The 19885-nt window shown below is 30.8% G+C and overlaps 4 protein-coding genes across 7 annotated transcripts; 2 read left to right on the top strand and 2 right to left on the bottom strand.

Moving 5' to 3' along the window:
• Positions 1–1124: 1124 nt before the first annotated feature.
• Positions 1125–7308, bottom strand: LOC123691804 (protein SPT2 homolog). 2 transcript variants are annotated; one of them, XM_045636365.1, is made up of 10 exons: positions 7234–7295; positions 7096–7155; positions 6664–6837; positions 6286–6508; positions 5089–5199; positions 4575–4862; positions 3190–4092; positions 2686–2803; positions 2173–2261; positions 1125–1683 (listed from the first exon to the last, which is right to left on the bottom strand). In XM_045636365.1, exons 2-10 carry the CDS (start codon positions 7153–7155, stop codon positions 1601–1603), a joined length of 2049 nt encoding a protein of 682 aa, XP_045492321.1. In that variant the 5' UTR covers positions 7234–7295; the 3' UTR covers positions 1125–1600. The 2 variants fall into 2 exon arrangements, with proteins under 2 accessions (XP_045492321.1, XP_045492320.1); XM_045636364.1 differs by having other exon boundaries at positions 7096–7308.
• Positions 7309–7828: 520 nt separating this feature from the next.
• On the top strand, positions 7829–9568 carry LOC123691684 (60S ribosomal protein L27a). Its single transcript, XM_045636206.1, has 5 exons — positions 7829–7942; positions 8116–8179; positions 8285–8382; positions 8485–8637; positions 9410–9568. Exons 1-5 carry the CDS (start codon positions 7940–7942, stop codon positions 9536–9538), a joined length of 447 nt encoding a protein of 148 aa, XP_045492162.1. The 5' UTR covers positions 7829–7939; the 3' UTR covers positions 9539–9568.
• A 457-nt stretch (positions 9569–10025) lies between these two features.
• On the bottom strand, positions 10026–12185 carry LOC123691982. The gene is made up of 2 exons (XM_045636582.1): positions 12045–12185; positions 10026–11737 (listed from the first exon to the last, which is right to left on the bottom strand). Exons 1-2 carry the CDS (start codon positions 12127–12129, stop codon positions 10431–10433), a joined length of 1392 nt encoding a protein of 463 aa, XP_045492538.1. The 5' UTR covers positions 12130–12185; the 3' UTR covers positions 10026–10430.
• A 4718-nt stretch (positions 12186–16903) lies between these two features.
• LOC123691916 (programmed cell death protein 6) lies at positions 16904–19455 on the top strand. Of its 3 annotated transcripts, none has more exons than XM_045636503.1 (6): positions 16904–17069; positions 17335–17396; positions 17490–17596; positions 17903–18171; positions 18283–18378; positions 18723–19455. In XM_045636503.1, the coding sequence occupies exons 2-6, from the start codon at positions 17341–17343 to the stop codon at positions 18732–18734; spliced, it is 540 nt and encodes a 179-aa protein (XP_045492459.1). In that variant the 5' UTR covers positions 16904–17069; positions 17335–17340; the 3' UTR covers positions 18735–19455. The 3 variants fall into 3 exon arrangements, with proteins under 3 accessions (XP_045492459.1, XP_045492458.1, XP_045492460.1); XM_045636502.1 differs by having other exon boundaries at positions 16905–17077; XM_045636504.1 differs by having other exon boundaries at positions 16905–17077; positions 18283–19455.
• The last annotated feature ends 430 nt before the right edge of the window (positions 19456–19885 follow it).

Genomic DNA, 19885 nt, shown 5'->3' with positions numbered 1-19885 from the left:
TCGAAGTGATTCGATGGTAAATATAGAAAAGACAAAGATATTTCGCCGCGGTGTACATCAAATTTACGTAGATTGGACTTCTAAGGTTAAATGCATGAACACCTAAAAGTTGTTTTGTTTTTATTATATCTAATAACGATAAAAAATCCGTTGATTTCATTCGTTTTTCAAGCTACATGCATGGTTGTTCCACTAAAAGGCCTCAATTGAGTCATAAAGTACACAAATTTCAAGCATGATAAGTCGCATTATTTCTATAAAACCAAAACTGGCAATAATATAAGTCGTGTTATGTGACTATGAACATAGTGCATTAGGGCATAAGTCGTTATATTGCAAAGAGCAAAAAAAAAATTATGTGAATACATTGAGTTATTCCATGAAGTACTCGTTCATAAGGCCACAACTACAAAAAAACACGAAAAAAGTATATTTATGGGGTTGTTACAATATCTGTTTATATGTAAAACTAAAGTCTAACATCATATCTTACCCATACAAGCTTAAAAATTTGAAGTTACAAAGATTTAGTGTTGATATATAGTTTTTTGTCTCTCCTGAAAAGTGCTGTTTTTGAGTTATTCCCTTATTCACTGGAGGCACAGATATTATTGTTGATAAATTATTATCTGTGATTATTATTCAAGAAAAAAACACAAGTATGCCTGCATATAAATTTATTTTTTTGTTCTTTTTTACATAATTCATCTTACATTCAGCAACATTATATTTATTTATTAATCCATATAAAATTAATTAAATATTCTTTTCAAGACATCGATAGATAAACAAATCAAAAACAAATTTAGTTTTTCAATAAATAAAGATACTCCATATACATAAACCCAATTTAATTGTATACAGAAAAAAATGATCTCCAACCAATTGCTTATTTAATTATTCTGAGACAGTGAGTAGTTACATATCCTAAATAAACAGAAAAAAGTTTCGTAACTGCAAGCATTGCTATCAAAACAAATAGTTATTCGTGATGTAGGTATATTATTTATTACTATTTATAGTTATTGCTACAACATAATAATATATACATTGACATATTTCAACATAAGGTAAGTTAATTTGTATTATCTATGTTAGTTTATTGAAAATGAAAACACCTGTTTTGTCTTAAATTAATCTAAATATATTTTAAAGTATATCCTAAAAATAGTAACACAGTGTCAAAAAACGCATAATAATAAGACATAATAATTATGTGTTGCCGTTTAATTTCATCCAGTAAGACAAACAAAAAGTTCATATTAATGGTTAAACTAGAGATCTGTACTCATTTATACAACACAATACTTCGTTTAAAGAAATCAATAAACTGTAATTCTTTTAAACTTCACATTTATACAAATCAAGCGCAAGCCGTTTTTGTGCTAAAATAATAATCACCAAGTGAACATCATATTGTCTATTATTTATAATATTTTGTTACGTTTAACAAATTTGCCCAAAAGTATAAGTAATTTTTAGCAAGTAATTTTTAATCACATATTAAATTATACAATTTAAGCACAACAATCAGTACAGTGTACACACAACACAACAAAGTTCGGTTGGTCCAAAGTTATCCGTGGAAGCAGTTTGGTCGTCAATCATCAGATATCCTTCTTTTACCTTTTTTCTTTTTCTCCATTGCTTCAAGTCGCATGTCTTCCAAGTCCTCCATAATACCTGTAAAATAAAGTTATGACTTATAAGAATAATAATTTAAAAAGTGTGTTTAACTGTTAGACTAGAACAGACCAAGCGAAAAACTAGCTCACAATGTGACACGAAAATTTTATACATAATATAGTTCAGGATACATCGCCCATTTTTGCAAGTGACTACTATCAAGCTAATTTTCCGTTTGTAGCTTTATTTTGATGAGACGCCCAATAATTTCGTGTACGAAAGTCTCGATTGTGGTAGCTAACAGAGATAACAAGGATAAAAATTTTTGATTTGATGGTTCTCAAATATTTGGCAGAGATAACAAGGATAAAAATTTTTGATTTGATGGTTCTCAAAAAATGGGCGATGTATCCTGAACTAATATAAAACTAAATGAAAAGAATATCATAGAATTATATCTGATTTCTTTAAAATTATTTATATGTAATGTCCCTGTGCATTTTGTGTGCAATATTATACAATATTATATTATACATATTAACTCACCAATTTTCTTGCTTATATATTCTTCGCGCTGTTGTCGCGCAAAACTAGACTCCATTGTAGGGTCGTCATCATCGTCCATGTCTCGATACCTGAAATAATTGCAGTTTTTGTAAGTACTGAAAGTAATATTCAAAATTCAAAGTTATCATTGGAGTTTTTGTAATACTTGTTTTTAAATATTAAGAACACACAGTACAATGGCATATAAACTAGTGATGATAACAATACAATCCTACTACCTACATAATATCATAAATGCGAAAATTTGTGAGGATGTATTTATGTGTATGTATGTATGTTTGTTATTCTTTCACGCAAATACCGCTGAACCGATTCTATGAAATTCAGCACATATATAGAGGGTAACTTGGATTAACACACAGGATAGGTTTTATCACGGAAAACCCACGGGAACGGAAACCATGCGGGTTTTTCTTTGAAAACGCGTGCGAAGTCGCGAACGGAAAGCTAGTATAATATATTCTCACCAACAAGTTATCCATTTATACTTACCTTGATTTATCGTAGCCAAATATTTCTTTGATTGCAGACGAATAATCGAGATTCTCGTCGCCATCGTCGATGAAGTCGTCCATCTCGGAATCGTACTCTGAATCTGAATCTATGCGAGCTGAAATATGTTATGTTATATTATTATACACACTTTACATTTGAATGAAGTCTATTATTATGATAAAAAAGTGTATGGTTGTGAAATAAAAATTGTTTGTTGTAGATAATTTATTTGAGAAAATGTAATAAATGAGAGAAGCTATGAACTACATAGTTTAATAAAAAAAAAATTTGTGTCCATTCACTCGGCCATAGAACTAAGTGTATTTTCTATCTATTATAATAATAATTAATCACCAAATGTTTTAGTACGAACAAAACTCGAGAACGGCTGGACCAATTTCGTTAATTCTTTTTTTATTATATTCCTTGAAGTACGAGAATTGTTCTTATATTTCTTCATTCTTAATAAGATTAAATATGGAATTAAATTAGCATACTCACATTTTTGTTTTCTTCTTATATCATTCGGATTTGGCCTCCTCCTGTCACCGGGTGGTAGTTTCTTATGTCCGTTTTTACCCAATGAATTAACATGCTTATCAAAATCAAAACTATTAGATATCACAGGCTTACTCGGTCCACCTTGTTGTTTAGAAGCACCTTGCATTGGTCTTCTATCATCTACCTTCTTAGGTATACTTTTGCCAGGCTCTAATCGCTTACCATTTTCAGGTCTCACTTGACCATTAACCTTAGGGCTACTATCTAAAGCTCTTTGTTTCGCTAATGCCATTCTCTCCTTCATACCATTCCTATCTAAGCTTTCTTTACTAAGTTTTGGCACTGGTTTACTTTGTGAATTGTGGCCATTTGTTAGTTTACCGTCAGGCTTTTGTGGCAGTACTTTTCTCTCATTCGAATTTTTGTCTATCCTGTATGTGTTTTGGCTCTTTAAGTCTATACTTTTCTTAGCTTCTTGTTTCATGGCAATCTCTTTGCTTAGTTTAGTTTTGTCTAATCTCTCTACTTTTCCCTTGTCTAACGAAACACTCTCCAACTTGGCTTTCGTCTTCTCCAACCTTTCTCTGTCTTTATTAAGTCTTTCCATTTCTCTGTCAATTCGTTCTCTCTCTGCCTTTAATTTGTCCAATCTTTCTTTATCTATTCTTTCCTTTTCCCTTTCTATTTTGTCTCGATCTGATCTAGCTCTATCTTTTTCTCTTTGCATTTTCTCGGATCTTTCCCGGTCAGATGAAACCTTCTCCCTGTCGTTATGTTTTGGATAATCATTCTTGATACTTGATGATAATGTTGACGATTTCTCACCGATTTTTGGTATCCTTTTAAAGCCACCAGTTGTTTCTGATTTGTATTCTTTTTCTGGTGGCCTTTCCTCCTTTGAAACTAAAATAAAATTTCATGTTTCTATGTTACCATTTCAAAAAATTTGCAATATAAGATGGATATTTGAGCAATAAAAGCTATTCTAAATAAAAACATAAACATTTTTTAAAACTATAAACATAAAACACTTATGACAAAGTAATGAAAAAAGACCAATGCCAACTCGTGAGTGAAATGTCTTTTTAGTAGAAATAAAATAAGAAGGAATAACAAATATAAAACATATAAAATCTGATTGAATTTCTATTTTAAAAAATACTGTAGTGGTTCTAATACTGACACTCAATTCATTTATTTCTGTTTTGTCAATTAAATTATTTTTAGATAAACAGTGAGTTCAATTAATGATAAATATTGTTGACTACATTTGTAGCATTAAAATTTTATTTTTTATTTAGATTCCAGCTATCACAGAGTATATTATACAAAATTGTACACAGTATAATATGATGAGTACCATAGTGTATTCAGTATACACATACCTTTCCGACCCCCAGCTTTCTCAGCATCGATCCGTTCTTGCCTGCGCTGCCGTCTCGCCATTTCCTCTTCATATTCCCTCTTCTGTTTCTTTGTCATCAGTCTGTCTGGTTCGGGTTCAGCCACAGCTTTCTTTGCAGCAATATCGATTGGTTCACTTTTCTTTTGCTCGGCAATCTTTAAAAGCTGATTGAAATCTATGGGCGGCGGCGCGGGCTTTCGGATTTTTGGCTTGTCTGGCTTTTTATCTTTCTCTGGTTCATACTTTTGAGGCGGACTTGACTCCCGATCTGCAATGTTGTTAAAGGGCGGGCGGGTTTATGAATCGGCAGAATAAAAGAAAATAAATTATTGAATTGAGTCAAAAATACATGTTTTTAGTACAAATAATATTAATTTATACATACAATAAATGCTCATTATAAATTAATTTAAAAACATTTTTGCCCATGTACTTCACAAATATAAATATGTAAATAATATATAAAAAAATTCCTTTATCATAATATAACTTACCTCCATTTTCTGTGCGACGTCTCCTCTTGTGAGGCACAGGATCATCTTCATGTTTCAAAGCATGCTTAACCCTTTCTCTGGTGCCATTCAAATCCTTATTATGTGAACTGCCTGTAAACAATTATTAATATCACATGAATAAAGTACAAATATTGTTAATTTTGATGAGTATTTATTTTTATCACTTATGTAGGTATTACTATGGTAAATCTATACTTAATATTATAAAGCTGAAGAGTTTGTTTGTTTCTTTGAACGTGCTAATCTCAAGAACTACTGGTCCAATTTGAAAAAATCTTTCTTTTTTAGATAGCCCATTTATCGAGGAAGGCTATAGGCTATATATCATCACGCTAAGACCAACAGGAGCGGAGCAATGCAGGTAATTCAGTAAAAATCTCTAATTATTTATGCTTCCAATGACTCAAAGTAGAAAAAATACTTCTGGTATGATTTTAATTCAGATTAAGCTGCTTGAACTTCATGTTTAAGGACAATATTAATCCTCAAAGCCAATTAAATTATGTAAATATCTACATAAATATGTGGACTCAAGATATACTCTTAAAATATTTACTCTACTATAAGATCTCTTCTATGTAATAAAAACACATACATACTTATTTATTTCATACTAGCTTTCCACCTGCAGCTTCGCCCGCGCAGTCAAAGAAAAACCCGCATAGTTCCCGTTCCCATGGGATTGCGGGGATAAAACCTATCCTATTTACCGGGATAAAAAGTAGCCTATGTCCTTTCTCGGGTATCAAAATATCTCTATACCAAATTTCATGCAAATTGGTTCAGTAGTTGAGGCGTGATTGAGTAACAGACAGACAGACAGACAGAGTTACTTTCGCATTTATAATATTAGTATGGATGATACACAAATAATTTAAAAGGCATAGGCAGTCATAAGTTAAAAACAAAAGCACACCATCAAATACATGTTTTTAAATATCTACATTTAAAATATACAATTGAGGTATTTAGAAACATTGTCGTAGATAAAATGATTTTTAACAATTAAAACTAATAACCTGTCCTGGCATGCTCCAGATTAAAAGCATGACCTACATTTGTAGTAAACTAACCAGAAATCCAGTAAAATACATAATGTTAACTGTACCGTAGATACATATATGTGTAATATGTATTTTGTTAAATAAGATCAATATTATAAACATCACAACTCACTGGTACTAGGAAATTTTGGTTCATCAGGCAATTTACTGTATTTTTGCATCATTTTCTCGTAAATAGCAGCAGCAGCTTGTGATTCGTAGCCATAATCGTCTTGATCAGGTTGGTCTGGCCCTTCTCTGGTTACGGCAGTATTATCTCTGTCTATGGCATCAGCGATTACAGATTTGTTGGCAGATTTTATTACTTTCAAAGTTTTTTGTATCTTTCTAAGAGCCTATAATGATAATAATAATAAATTATACTAAAATACAATTAAAATATTATAATATTTTCAATACAAATCAATTTATTTAAAAATAATGAAAATGTGTCATCCAAATACATATTATATCATACATACAATATTTTTAAGTATGGAAATGTTTTCACCTTGGGGTCACGCATAGCAAGTAATTCCTCCCTCTTCCTCTGTGCCTCCAATTTCTTTTGTCTCTCTTCTTCATCTTTCTTTGCCAGAAACCTTTGTATATTTGCTGAAAGTCTATCTTTTGCTTTTTGTTCCTTTTTCGGAGGATCAAACTTGGCTTTGTAATAATAATTACTCTAAAACAAATATGTAAATAATATCAGTCGATGGAATTTTATAAAAAAAAAATACCTATGTATTACAAATCGAAATATGAACCCATTATTTTAATCACATTTTTCCTAAAACGCAAGAAATTTACTATATCATTATCACTTCAATCAAAATTATCGTGGAAATTTAGTATGGTATAAGTTAATAAAATTGTATGAAGTATAAAATAACATGGACAAAAGTATGTACTTTTATGTCGCAAATTATAATCATAAACTCACAACAGATGACTTTTCTTGTTGATTACGCTGGGCTGCTAGTAACGTCTCACGGAACTCCATCTTGAATATTATAACAGTGGCTTATGGAATATCACAATGAAAATGCAAACATGATAAAGTTTTTGGAAAAATATTTACGATTTTTAGCGAAATACGTGTCAGACTTCGACAATCAACCCGACCATTTTCTGGAAACGTACTGAGCACAGATTAATGAGTTCATTTATTATTATGTCACCTCAGAAAAGTGTCGCAAAAACATAGATAAATAATATTGTAAAGTTGCGATCCTATTACATGGTAATACCAACGTCTTTTGAAAATTTTAAAAATATCCAAGATATAAAAAATACTGAAAAAATGTAAATAGAATGAAATAATAAAAAATCTGTCAAATTTAAAGCGTTGTGATAATATCAATAAACGCGTTGTGATAAGATAAACAAAGTAAAATATTATCTTAAAATATAATAAGCTTAGCACACTATAGCGAATTGAGTCACTAGATTTAGAAGCTGATTTAGAAATTAGAAGCTTGTGATAAATAGTGTGTATTCAATTTAGTTCTTGAATCCGATAATGGAGATTAGGAGTGTTTTAGAACCACTTGTACCAATGGATTCGGAAATTATCTACGCATAATAACGTATTAATTATATATGAATAATATGCCTCATTTTAATTGGTATAAGTCTAACTTATAGTGACTCAAATGAAACATAGTTCATAAGACAAGTATCCTGTCCCTGTAAATAATGAGAAAAACATAAAAAAGTTATTTGACATTGACGTCTAGTTTGTTTCGGTCTCTTTCTTTTGCCATTCCTTCACGAAAGCCGAAAATATGGTTAGTGTTCATTGTCAGTGAATTATCAATAATTTTCTCGATAATCGTTGAAAGTTGTCTTAAATATTTGTTAAATTAGTGTTGTGAAATTAATAAGTGTATTACACGTACAAATATTTCTCAATGAAATTAGTTTAAACGAAAATGTTATTAATCTATTACTTACTGTGCAGGCCACCTCCAAAAAGAAGACCAGGAAGTTGAGAGGACATGTCAGTCATGGACATGGTCGTATCGGTAAGTTTCCATGCTATCCTCCGCATCAAAACATATAACCTACAAAGCGTGAAAACATATTTATATTATCTTGTAGACTTAATATCACGTGTTGTTGTGTTACAGGAAAGCACCGTAAGCATCCCGGTGGTCGCGGTAATGCTGGTGGTGAGCACCATCACAGAATCAACATGGATAAGTACCACCCTGGATACTTCGGCAAGGTAAGACTACCTCTGCATATAACTAAACATTATATGTAATACACTTTACCGTATACAAACATTGTTATTTTGTGTTTAACACATGTTTTATGTCTGTTTTAGCTTGGTATGAGGAATTTCCACTTGAGGAAAAACAAGGTCTTCTGTCCTGTATTAAATTTGGACAAATTGTGGACTCTTGTCTCAGAACAGACTAGGCTTAAGTACGCCAGTGCCACAGATGGCAAGGTACCAGTCATCAACATTGTCAAGGCTGTAAGTATTGATATGCTTTAATGTTAAGATTCTGTAAAACATACAAATTTTAATTCAAAATTTTACTGAAATATCAGATATCATTTGTATGCATGACCATGCAATATTATTTGCTTTTACTTGGATGGTATTGATATGAACAGATACTGTTGATGAGTTTTCAAATACATATCTCAATGAATAGATTTTAACATGTTTTTTTTTCAATATGTGTTATATGGTGTCTGAACAGATATTATAAAAACTGCAGCTATGAAAAAAGTTGTTGATACACTTTTAAAAGTTTATAGTATTAGAAATTGTTTTTCAAAAGTTGTACAATGTATGTATGCTATTTCATAAAACATAGTGTTACACATATGCTTCTTAACTCTTGAATATTGAGATAAAAATAATAATAATGTAATTATCAGATACGAGATAATATTAATGTTTGGTTTTACTAATGATAACTCAGGATCAGGATATTTTTGTCATGTATTTTATATTACCTATAAAAGGAGAATTCACCTCTATAAAATACATGAACCTCAATTATTATATTTCAACCCCTCTTCACCTGAATAATGAATATTAATTTATTAAGTGTACTATAAATACAAATTTTGATTCCTATGGTACGAATATCCATAAAATATACACTATAAATACATTCATAAAACTTGATAAAAAAACAGCCAGTTTTGCTGCTTGCAGGTGATATCCAGAAGTTGTGACACCCACTAAAATATTTATAAATTAAAAAATAACCTAAATATGTTTCTCTTTTCAGGGTTACTACAAACTGCTCGGCAAAGGCAAACTCCCAAAGCAGCCCGTCATAGTTAAAGCTAAATTCTTCTCGAAGACAGCTGAACAGAAGATCAAGTCTGTGGGTGGAGTCTGTGTGCTTTCCGCGTAATTTAAGTTTACAATAAATTTATAAAATCTATTCTATTCTTTTATTTATTTACCTCCAAACAATAGGGATGATCTTTACAGATGTCCCTTTGTAGTAATTTCTGATTTATAAGCTATAATTGAATATTTTTTAAATTTATGTGTGCCTATAAATTAATAAAAATCCCAAAATACTTATTCTTGAAATATTTTTTTTGTGTGACGTGTATTGGGACAAATCCATTTTGCGCAAATAGACCTCGCTCGCTGACGCTACGCCGCTTCGCTCGTGTTTAACTGAATTAGGATTAAAACTAAAGCTTTTGACTAATTACTCAGTGGAAAGAAATGCTGTTTCCAGTTTAAATACAGAATTAAGAAAAACAATTTTTTTTGATGTTCTTGGAACAATCAACAAGTTAAATACATACTAAATGGATTGATACATTGAATAATAAGTCATGATATATTTAAATAGATTTAATTACATAATGTATGTAATCGTAATATAGTAAAATAATAATTATCACTTCAAATAAAATACACAGTTACATAGGTACTTCATATACATATAAAACTTGTAAATGAAGTTAATCAGTAAAAAGCTTTTCATTACCAATATAATAGTAAATAATAGTAGCAATACCAGATATTAGTTAATTATTATAGTTCTAGCACTAATCTTAATTGTTAAAATATTTTCTCCATAAATTCAATAATAAATAAAAACAAAATTACAATAAATTATTTTAAAATAGCACAGATTTTAAAGGCTTATTTTGAATTTTTCCCTAAACACTAATTTCTAATATTGAGATTATTGATTTCCTACGTATTCTTAATACTTTGAAGCTTAATATTAATGTTATGAGATGCTCAATAATTAATAATTATTATTCACAATTCAAGCACTATTAGGTAAATATAGTCAATGTGTGCGTAGCTCTGAGTTGGTGTGGAGGCCGAACCACTGACTGGTCAGTTTTAATTGGGGCTTGTTCAGTTTGTGTCTGAACAGTTTCTTGTGCTCTTACTTGTTTTGCCTTTTTTCTGGCAGCATCACTTTCTGCATAATACATACCCAACCTAGTTTTAATAGCTGCTAAAGCTGCCCCGTTAATCTCATCATGAAATATGTTACTGTACCTCCACTGTTTAACAATAGGTCCTTTCTTTCTCTCCTTCTTGGGTTTCTTAGATTTACTTGTTTCAAAAGAAACTTCTAAGGTTTGACCTTGTTCGTTATATGGCATGGTAGTTAGAGCAATTTTATTATCCTGAGAGGGTTCTGGTTTAGCAGAAAGTAAAATAAATGTAGTTGGTTGCGCTGGCCTATTGACTGATTGTAGGAGGATGCCCATGCCTTGTGGATGCTGACCACTTTGCGCAGGGTAAAAATTTGTTGCAGCAGATGAGGTTGTCAATGCTGTTTGATATTGATTCTCAAAATAATTTTCTGCTATGTTCATAAGATGACCACTGCCTGGATAAGCAATTGGAGCAAAAGATTCTTGTGGCACTGGCATAGGAGCTGGTGGTGGGGGAGGTTCATTTTGTGGCTGTACCATATCAGAGCTTCTCTTTGATTTAGGCATTGTGGCTGTAATGTTGTCAGGATCATAAGTCTTGATGTAATCCTTCCACATTTTTGAAATATTGATTTCCAGACCTGCTATCTTGTCCAATCTTATGAAATCTTTTAATCTGTGTGTATGAACTATGGAGTATATGTGATTTTTTATTTGATCAACTACTCCTGATGGAAGACGCACCTCTCCTGATCGTCTGTGACTATTCTTTCCTCTATTATCACTAGGGAACATAATACCATCATCCATTTTCTTACAAAGAACTCTGACCTTTCTCTCAGTTATAGCATGTATATTTTTAAATGCTGTTTGACAGACTTGAGTCTCCCTGCCTTTAACACGGACAAAGTATTCAAATGTGCATGTTCTACGACTGCTGGATTTCACTCTTTTTCTTTTAACATCAACCTGTCTCATTAAACCAAAAAGGTAAGCATTTTGTTCATCGTGAGTTTTCATGGAGTAAAATCCCTGAAATGTCTTAAGACGTACATCCTCCGGTACTTTTTGAAAACATTTCCTACGACAATTACAGTCAGGACCTGGTTGTTTTGGAGGAACGATTTTTCCATTTGCATTGATATATTCCAATCCAGCAATTCTCAATCGTTTCTGTTTTTGCTTGTGCCATTCTGAGAAAAAAATAAGTAATTTTAAATATGAAAAAAATAAATTGTTTACATTTTTTATATCGTTCTTTTATTGTTAAAAAAGTTATTTTTATTATTGAGAAAAATCAAAATATTCATAGGAGAAATAAAAATAATATTTAAAAACACCGACAAAACAGGTTCAAATAAGATCTACGTATCAAAAAGTAGTAAGAGTCATAATCCGAGTAGTTCCATGACTTAATAACAGTCGATACAAATCATTTGTAGTGAGTTATATTTAAAATAATACAACCAAAAAATTTGGGCTCTGCAAGCACTAAATTACCTTCTGGATTTCTTGAGCGCTTTTTCACAACTTTGCCGTTTTTATTAACTTTTAGTTTACGCTCGTTGCTTTGGACATCCGCCATTTTAATATCAGAGAAAAATGCAATTTTTTTTTTTACCGAACAAGTTTTGGCTTTGAACTTACGCTTTGGTTATGTCAAATCAAAAGCTTTTATGCGTAATAAAATTTATAATATTATTATTTATTTAAAAAATACATAAGTATATATGTAATTCATCATTAAAATATATTTGTAAAAAAATTCAAGTATGAACTTATATACCAGTGCAAACTTAGCACCCCATCTATGGAATTTTGGGTCGAAAATGACCTTGATCGTTAGGTCCCCGTTAGGTCCTTTAAGGTCCCACAATTTTTTCGTTAGGTCCCCTTTAGTTTTTTTTTTTAATAATTTTTTAAATTTTAGGTATAAAAAAATGCAACTTTAGCACCCCATCCATAGAATTTTGGGTCAAAAATGACCTTAATCGATAGGTCTCCGTTAGGTCCTATAAGGTCCCACAATTTTTTCGTTAGGTCCCCTTTAGTTTTTTTTTAAATATTTTTTTTATTAATTTTAGGTATAAAAAAGTTACACTTTAGCACCCCATCCATAGCAAAATTGGCGAATTTTATCAAAATCGTATTCTTTACCGTTAGGTCCGTAGAGGCCCATCATTGAAATTGTTAAATTATTTATGTTATTAAAATCTATATATTAAATAAAAGAAAGTCGTGTTAGTTACTCCACTTATAACTCAAGAACGGCTGAACCGATTTAGCTGAAAATTGGCAGGGAGGTAGTTTAGAGCCAGGAGAAGGATATAGGATACTAAATATGTACCACGGGCGAAAACGGGGCGGACCACTAGTTATAAAATAATTGAAACCTGCGCATGCGCCTTAGAGCATTAAGGCATGCGCACATCATACATAAACAATGCGAAATTTAAATTGGTATCGTTTCATTTATTAAATTTAAATCAATAAATAAATCTTGTGTCTATACTAGTCACGTCTGGTTCGAAAGATGAAACTGGCTTTTTATTTCGAAAATTTATTTGGCAACCCTTGACCGTTATCTGTCATTAAAACCTGAGTTGTTGATGTGTCAAAGCTTTCAAAGTGATTTTTTTTCTGCGATTTTAGCTTAGGATTTTAGTGATTTCTAAAAAAAAAATTAAAAAAAAAAAATTTTTTGAAAACTGAGTTGAAAACATGACGAAAACTTTAAACTATGATCTTAGATTACAAAATAAAGTACAGATGGAGCATGACAACCGCCCGTCGCCCTTGTCAAAGAAAATACGAAATCAAAAACAAATACGTCGATGCACCAGTGCTATAGCGCATAAAGTGTCATGGAATACGTCAAAAAGGGTTTGCAATTTTAGTAAAAAAATGCTGTCTTGTTATAATAAAACGCTGTAAAATTTGTTCCCGAAAACAAAAAAAAAGATGAAACATCGTTTCACAGGTTTTCTGTAGATTATTTGGCTGATTTATTTCTTTATACGAATAATAATTTTACAGTTATGAAGGAATACAAAACTTCAACGTATGTTGCCAGTATTTTGAAAATGAATTTGCCATTTTTATTGGTAAAACGGTAAAATGGTTACAAGATCTTCAGGGTAATGCTGTTGGATTTTTCGATCGTGAATGTGATTATTTGTATAGTGCACTAAAGGTTCATGATCATTATTAGATTATTTTAATAAGCATAATACATTATTTTGTTACTTTTATAAAGCTTAAAAACGTCATAGTCGTTTTCGCTAGCGATTTAATTTATGTGAACTCCATGATGAAAATAAAATGTCCCGTATTCTCGACTAAAAACTACCGCTATTCGCATTCATATTATATTTTGAAAAATAAAAAATAATATAAGTAATTATAATAGAAACTTTTTTTTATGTGATTTATTTAATTAAAAATTGAATATAATTATTTTGTCCATATATAACTTTAGTAGGCAGTTACTTTATATAATAAAAGAATTTTTACATTATTATAAAAAAAAATATCATAAACCCGAAATTATATTAAAATAAAAATTAAAACTTGACTGCTAATTTATCTATATAGCCTACGTCACTACCGCCACTAACATAATAATTCAGATGATTGCAATGAAACCTCACATCTCAAAATCGGTCCAACGGTTTATACTGCAGGGCGTGTCAAAGAAATATTATACATACATATATAAATTCGAAAAACATAACCCTCTTTTTTCCGTAGTCGGGGAAAAATTTGGGAAATTTTTCAATATCCGGTAACATTACACGCACACCGTTACGCACCGTTTACGTACAGTGCAGCGGCGAAATGACAGCACACATAGCTTTATTGAAAATGACGATAAATCATTCGGTTTAGTTCCGCTAGGAGTAATAGTGTTCTGTGGTTTAGTTCGGCAACGCTCCATCTGTCTTTTATTTTGTAATCTAAGACTAAGACTATGATTAATAAATTTAAAATGAAACAATTTGAAAGAGATGTAGTTTTCAAGGAAAAACAAGAGTGTTTACGAGAAATATCTCAATGCATTGTTAAGTGTGACTTGATATTTTGATGCTTTTCATCTTGATTACATTGCACATTATTATAAGTAGGTATGATTTGTTTAATATTATTATTATTATTTTGCATGGATGATACCAGTAATCCAGTTAAAAACTATTCAAGCAACAATATAAAATTGAACGATCTGTCCGTTCAAAATGTTTAAAGACACAAAATCAGTATCTCGACGAGATTTATTCTAGGACCAAACGGTTATTCATGTTGAAGAGCAGTACAAAAAAAAACAAGATGGAATAACTGCAGACATGGAAGAGTTAATGATGTCAGAGATAATGATAGTGATTCTTATTCTTTATTCGCGGCTGAACGCGGCTTTTAGATTTAATATGATTATATTGATTAAACAAAATTTAATTGTATTTTATTATGTTTTTTCTTACTTTCACTAGCTGTTCTTTTTTTATCTGTATCAGATAACTGTACCAGATTACATATATATAATATTATATAGATGAAGATGTTGTTAATCTCTCAAAAAAACAAAGCTCGTAATAATAAATTAAAGTATCAAAACTTTATTTCCAACTATAACCTAAGTTACCATATGATGATTTTTTGAATTTGCCGCCTTTTCATTCGTTAGCCGGACTCTATCACTATCACTACATAGTATAAAACAAAGTCGCTTTCTCTGTCCCTATGTCACTTTGACCTTTGTACGCTTAAATCTTTGAAACTACGCAACGGATTTTGATGCGGTTTTTTTAATAGATAGAGTGATTCAAGAGGAAGGTTTATATGTATAATAACATCCATTAAATAGTGGCGAAGTACTGTTATTTTTGAGGTTTCTAATGTGATGTCGTAAAAAAATACATGTTTTCCGCTTACATTGCAAACGCAGGCTGAACCCTACGAGTTTTATCAAAATAATGTACTAAGTATTATGTAAAACCTACTTTTAAACCTAGAATTAAAATAACTATTAGTGTATTAAGTATTGTCAATCTATGGTGTATATATTAATAAATAAGCACTCTCAGAACAATAGATTTATTTAATTAATGAAACGATACCATTTTAAATTTCGCACTGTTTATGTATGATGTGCGCATGCCTTAATGCTCTAAGGCGCATGCGCAGGTTTTTATTATTTTATAATTGTAATAAAATAAATAATTCAACAATTTCAATGATGAGCCTATACGGACCTAACGGTAAAGAATACGATTTTGATAAAATTTGCCAATTTTGCTATGGATGGGGTGCTAAAGTGTAACTTTTTTATACCTAAAATTAAAAAAAAAAATATTAAAAAAAAACTAAAGGGGACCTAACGAAAAAATTGTGGGACCTTATAGGACCTAACGGAGACCTATCGATTAAGGTCATTTTTGACCCAAAATTCTATGGATGGGGTGCTAAAGTTGCATTTTTTTATACCTAAAATTTAAAAAATTATTTTAAAAAAACTAAAGGGGACCTAACGAAAAAATTGTGGGACCTTAAAGGACCTAACGGGGACCTAACGATCAAGGTCATTTTCGACCCAAAATTCCATAGATGGGGTGCTAAGTTTGCACTGGTAACTTATATTTTGTTTTCTTAACTGAATACCTAGTAATTTATTTTTGTTCATTATTCCTAATGCCGCGGCCACACACACTCGACGAGTGGTATGGGAAGTAACTTGGGAAGTAACGAGGAAAGTAGGTAGAGACATAGTGTGGCCACGTTACTCGTCATGCCACTCGTCGTGCTCATGAGGACGATGAGCAGCTCATCGTCCTGCTCATTGCTCCCTATTTTGTCGGCTTTTGCGCACGAGTCAAAGGACCGGCAATACGAGTGCGAACTGAAGAGCGACGCGATTAATCGCACGAGTAGAGCAGTGTGTGGCCAGAGGGCAATGTTGCAGCGAATAACGGCAGCCAGCGCGATGAGCAGGACGAGGAACATAGTGTGGCTGCGGTATAATAGTTAAACAAACTTGAAACTACACTTGTCTAGACGATCTTTAAAATTATTATTGGTAAATGGTAAATAGCATTATTTTTAATTCCACAATACCATTAAAACAAGATTAAAACATCAGCATAACGGGCCGTTCCTAAATTCATTAATCCCGTTTAATGAATGGGAGATTTATTATATATACATACACACTCTTTGTGTGAGATTTTTCGAAAGCCTTGTTTCACGCATACTCCAGTCTCCAGTGGGCAGTGCGCGCCAGTGCCTCATCCATATGCCACTATATGCCAAATTATCTGTGCCTGTCGTTCTATATGTCAAATGTAATGTCAATTGTCATCAATCATCATCGACATTGTGTCAATAAATGTGTAAATTTCACAAATCACAATTTCAAGCATATTTCAAGTTTGTGGAATAACCCTTGAATTGAAACAACAAGAACTAGTCAACAAGTTAATACTGGAAGTTGAAACTTCATTTGTTGCAAATTCCACAGTTTTACGAGAAAAAGACGTAAGAAGGTACTATTGTCGATATGATTTTCGATAGTAATTTTCCTTTTACTTGTACAATATAAATTAATGTAATAATCTACTTTTCTTCATAAACAATTGTTATAATCAAATATTTGTTTTAATCTTCGTTCTAATATATTCTAATATGTTCGTAATATATTGGTTAAAAATTAATTTACTCTTTATTATGTGTCGAAAAACGGTGTTACGGAAAATTGTGTTTCTTTCATGTTGTTTACAATTGAATTATCTTTAACTTGCAGGTAACAATGTCATTCCAATCTCCAATGCCAAGTAGAGAATTCTTATGGGACATTTTTAGAAGGTAATACTATAAAAAAATTAAAAGTTTCATAAAAAAAAAAAAACAGTTTTCTTAAACAGCAATACACTAATAATGATGTAATTTTATTTTCAGGGTGGATAAAGACAGAAGTGGATACATTTCTGCTGATGAATTACAACAAGCTCTCTCTAATGGTACTTGGAATCCATTCAATCCAGAAACTGTCCGTTTAATGATAGGTTTGTAATTATGATTCATTGACCTAGATGATGTCATAATTTATGTGTTTATTTTTTTACTTAATTGTGATAATTTAATGATAACTTTTAGAAATCAAGACTTTAACGGATTTTAAATGTGATTCATTTATATTACATACTATTCTGATGTCTAGTATAATGGATACATCGCTATTAAAATCTATCAGTCTTTAATTTCCAAAATAATACTGGCATAAAATTAAACAAAAAAAAAAAAAAAATTAATAAATGATTACTATTGAAATTTTATTTTATATTTTTTTTGTGAACTTTTTTATTTTTTAGGAATGTTTGATAAACAAAACAGAGGCGTTATATCATTTGAAGATTTTGGAGCTCTGTGGAAGTATGTTAGCGACTGGCAGAATTGTTTCAGATCCTTCGACAGGGACAATTCTGGCAATATTGATAGGCAAGAGTTAAAGAATGCTCTGACTGCATTTGGATACAGACTCTCAGATGATGTTGTGAACATAATGGTGCAGAAGTTTGATAGATTTGGCCGTGGTACTATTCTCTTTGATGATTTCATTCAGTGCTGTGTTACCCTTTATGTAAGTATATGCCTCATATATTTTAAGACTTGTATTTTTTTGAGACTGGATATTTATTGAATCCTTGTATGATTTTGGAACCCTTAATCACAAAATTATTTACAATTTCAGACATTAACCTCAGCATTCCAGCAATTTGATACTGACCAAGATGGAGTTATAACAATACATTATGAGCAATTTCTTAAAATGGTGTTTGGCTTGAAGGTATAAAGAAAAATTCATAATGAAAACTTAATTGTTAGAACTGAGTTATTATACTATGAAACAAAAACAAATTTATACTATTCAATGTAAACAATACTTTATAGAAGTATGTACACAAAAAATATTATTAAGAATTAAGAATTTTTATGTAATCTAAACAAATAAAAGTAAAATCTCAAGGAATTTAGAGATGCTTATGTGTATATAATATGGTGTTATTCATTGGTACTTTTTTAATGTTTGCAAGTTAGAAGGGTATTATTTATTATATGCTGTGGAAAGAAAATAATAAGTTTTGTATAATTAATCACCTAAATTAATTTGTACATGTCTCTTCCGTCCAGTGTTGGCCGTAAAACTTCGGGTTGTCAAGCTCAATAATCACCAGTGAGGTGTGAGTCAAATTTTATTTTTGAACAAATAAATTATGTTGGATCTTGGCAACGTCATATTTTTTACATCTAAAACTTGATTCACTTATTGAATTAGCATACAATATGTGCATGCATTTTGTAACAGAAAATTGTATCTTCAAAAAATAGAAATTCTAATTGCTTTTTCTATAAATGTAGACACAGTATCATCTTACATCTATTATTAAAGTGCATGCTATTTTATTATATCCATTCCATCCAATATTCCAATATAAAATTTCAATAATCATTAGTTCCTACCAACCCACCCAACTCCAAGTGCCTGTAATCGGTTGAAGATGCAATTTTATTTAAAATTTGATCTTTGTCTGTTTCTTGTAGCTTTACAATTAATTTAGTTTTAAGTAAAACTAATCTCAAATTCACAATTTAAATTGTAAGTCTTTAGATTACTTTTGTAAACATAAAGTGATATCCCTAAATCTATCTATTGGCCAAATATAATTGTTGTGCTCAAAGTACCTTGTGAGTTCAAATTTTTAAATAATATTTTGCATTTAATGTTATTGTAAAGTAGTAAACATTATTGCCTCGTTTCATTATCTGTGTCTTTCAGCATAAATTTTTATACATTTCTATTTGTAACTTGAAATATATTTTTATGTATGTTATATTATAGATAAAATAAATGTCTATGATAAAATTTCGTTTTTTATTTACCTGTAACTATAACCTTATTATTTATTAATCTTTTGAAGATCTCTTATTATCACAGAACTCTTTATTAAATAAATAAATAAATATTATAGGACAATATTACACAAATCGACCTAGTCCCACAGTAAGCTCAATTAATATTTCTATAAATCTTGTGTGGCTGGAAGTGGAAACTGAGGTCTGAGCGTGACTTGGTAGTATGCTATAGAATGTATATTTTGTATTTAGGTTACAGATACGTGTAGAATCATCACTTAGAAAATTTCAAAGCCTAATGACAAAAAAAAAAAATTTGCACAATCGGTAATTCCGTATGTTAATTATGTGTATAGGCTCTCTTCGTGTTGCGATTTTCATATTTATGTACTTCAAAGAAAGACACCATCTGGCCAAATTTTGGATAGTAGAAAATTATG

This window comes from Colias croceus, chromosome 5, assembly GCF_905220415.1.
Source record: "Colias croceus chromosome 5, ilColCroc2.1".
In the NCBI taxonomy this organism is placed as follows: Eukaryota; Metazoa; Arthropoda; class Insecta; order Lepidoptera; family Pieridae; genus Colias; species Colias croceus.
The sequence above is the reverse complement of the archived record's forward strand: the minus strand, read 5'-3'. Positions and strand labels throughout refer to the sequence as shown.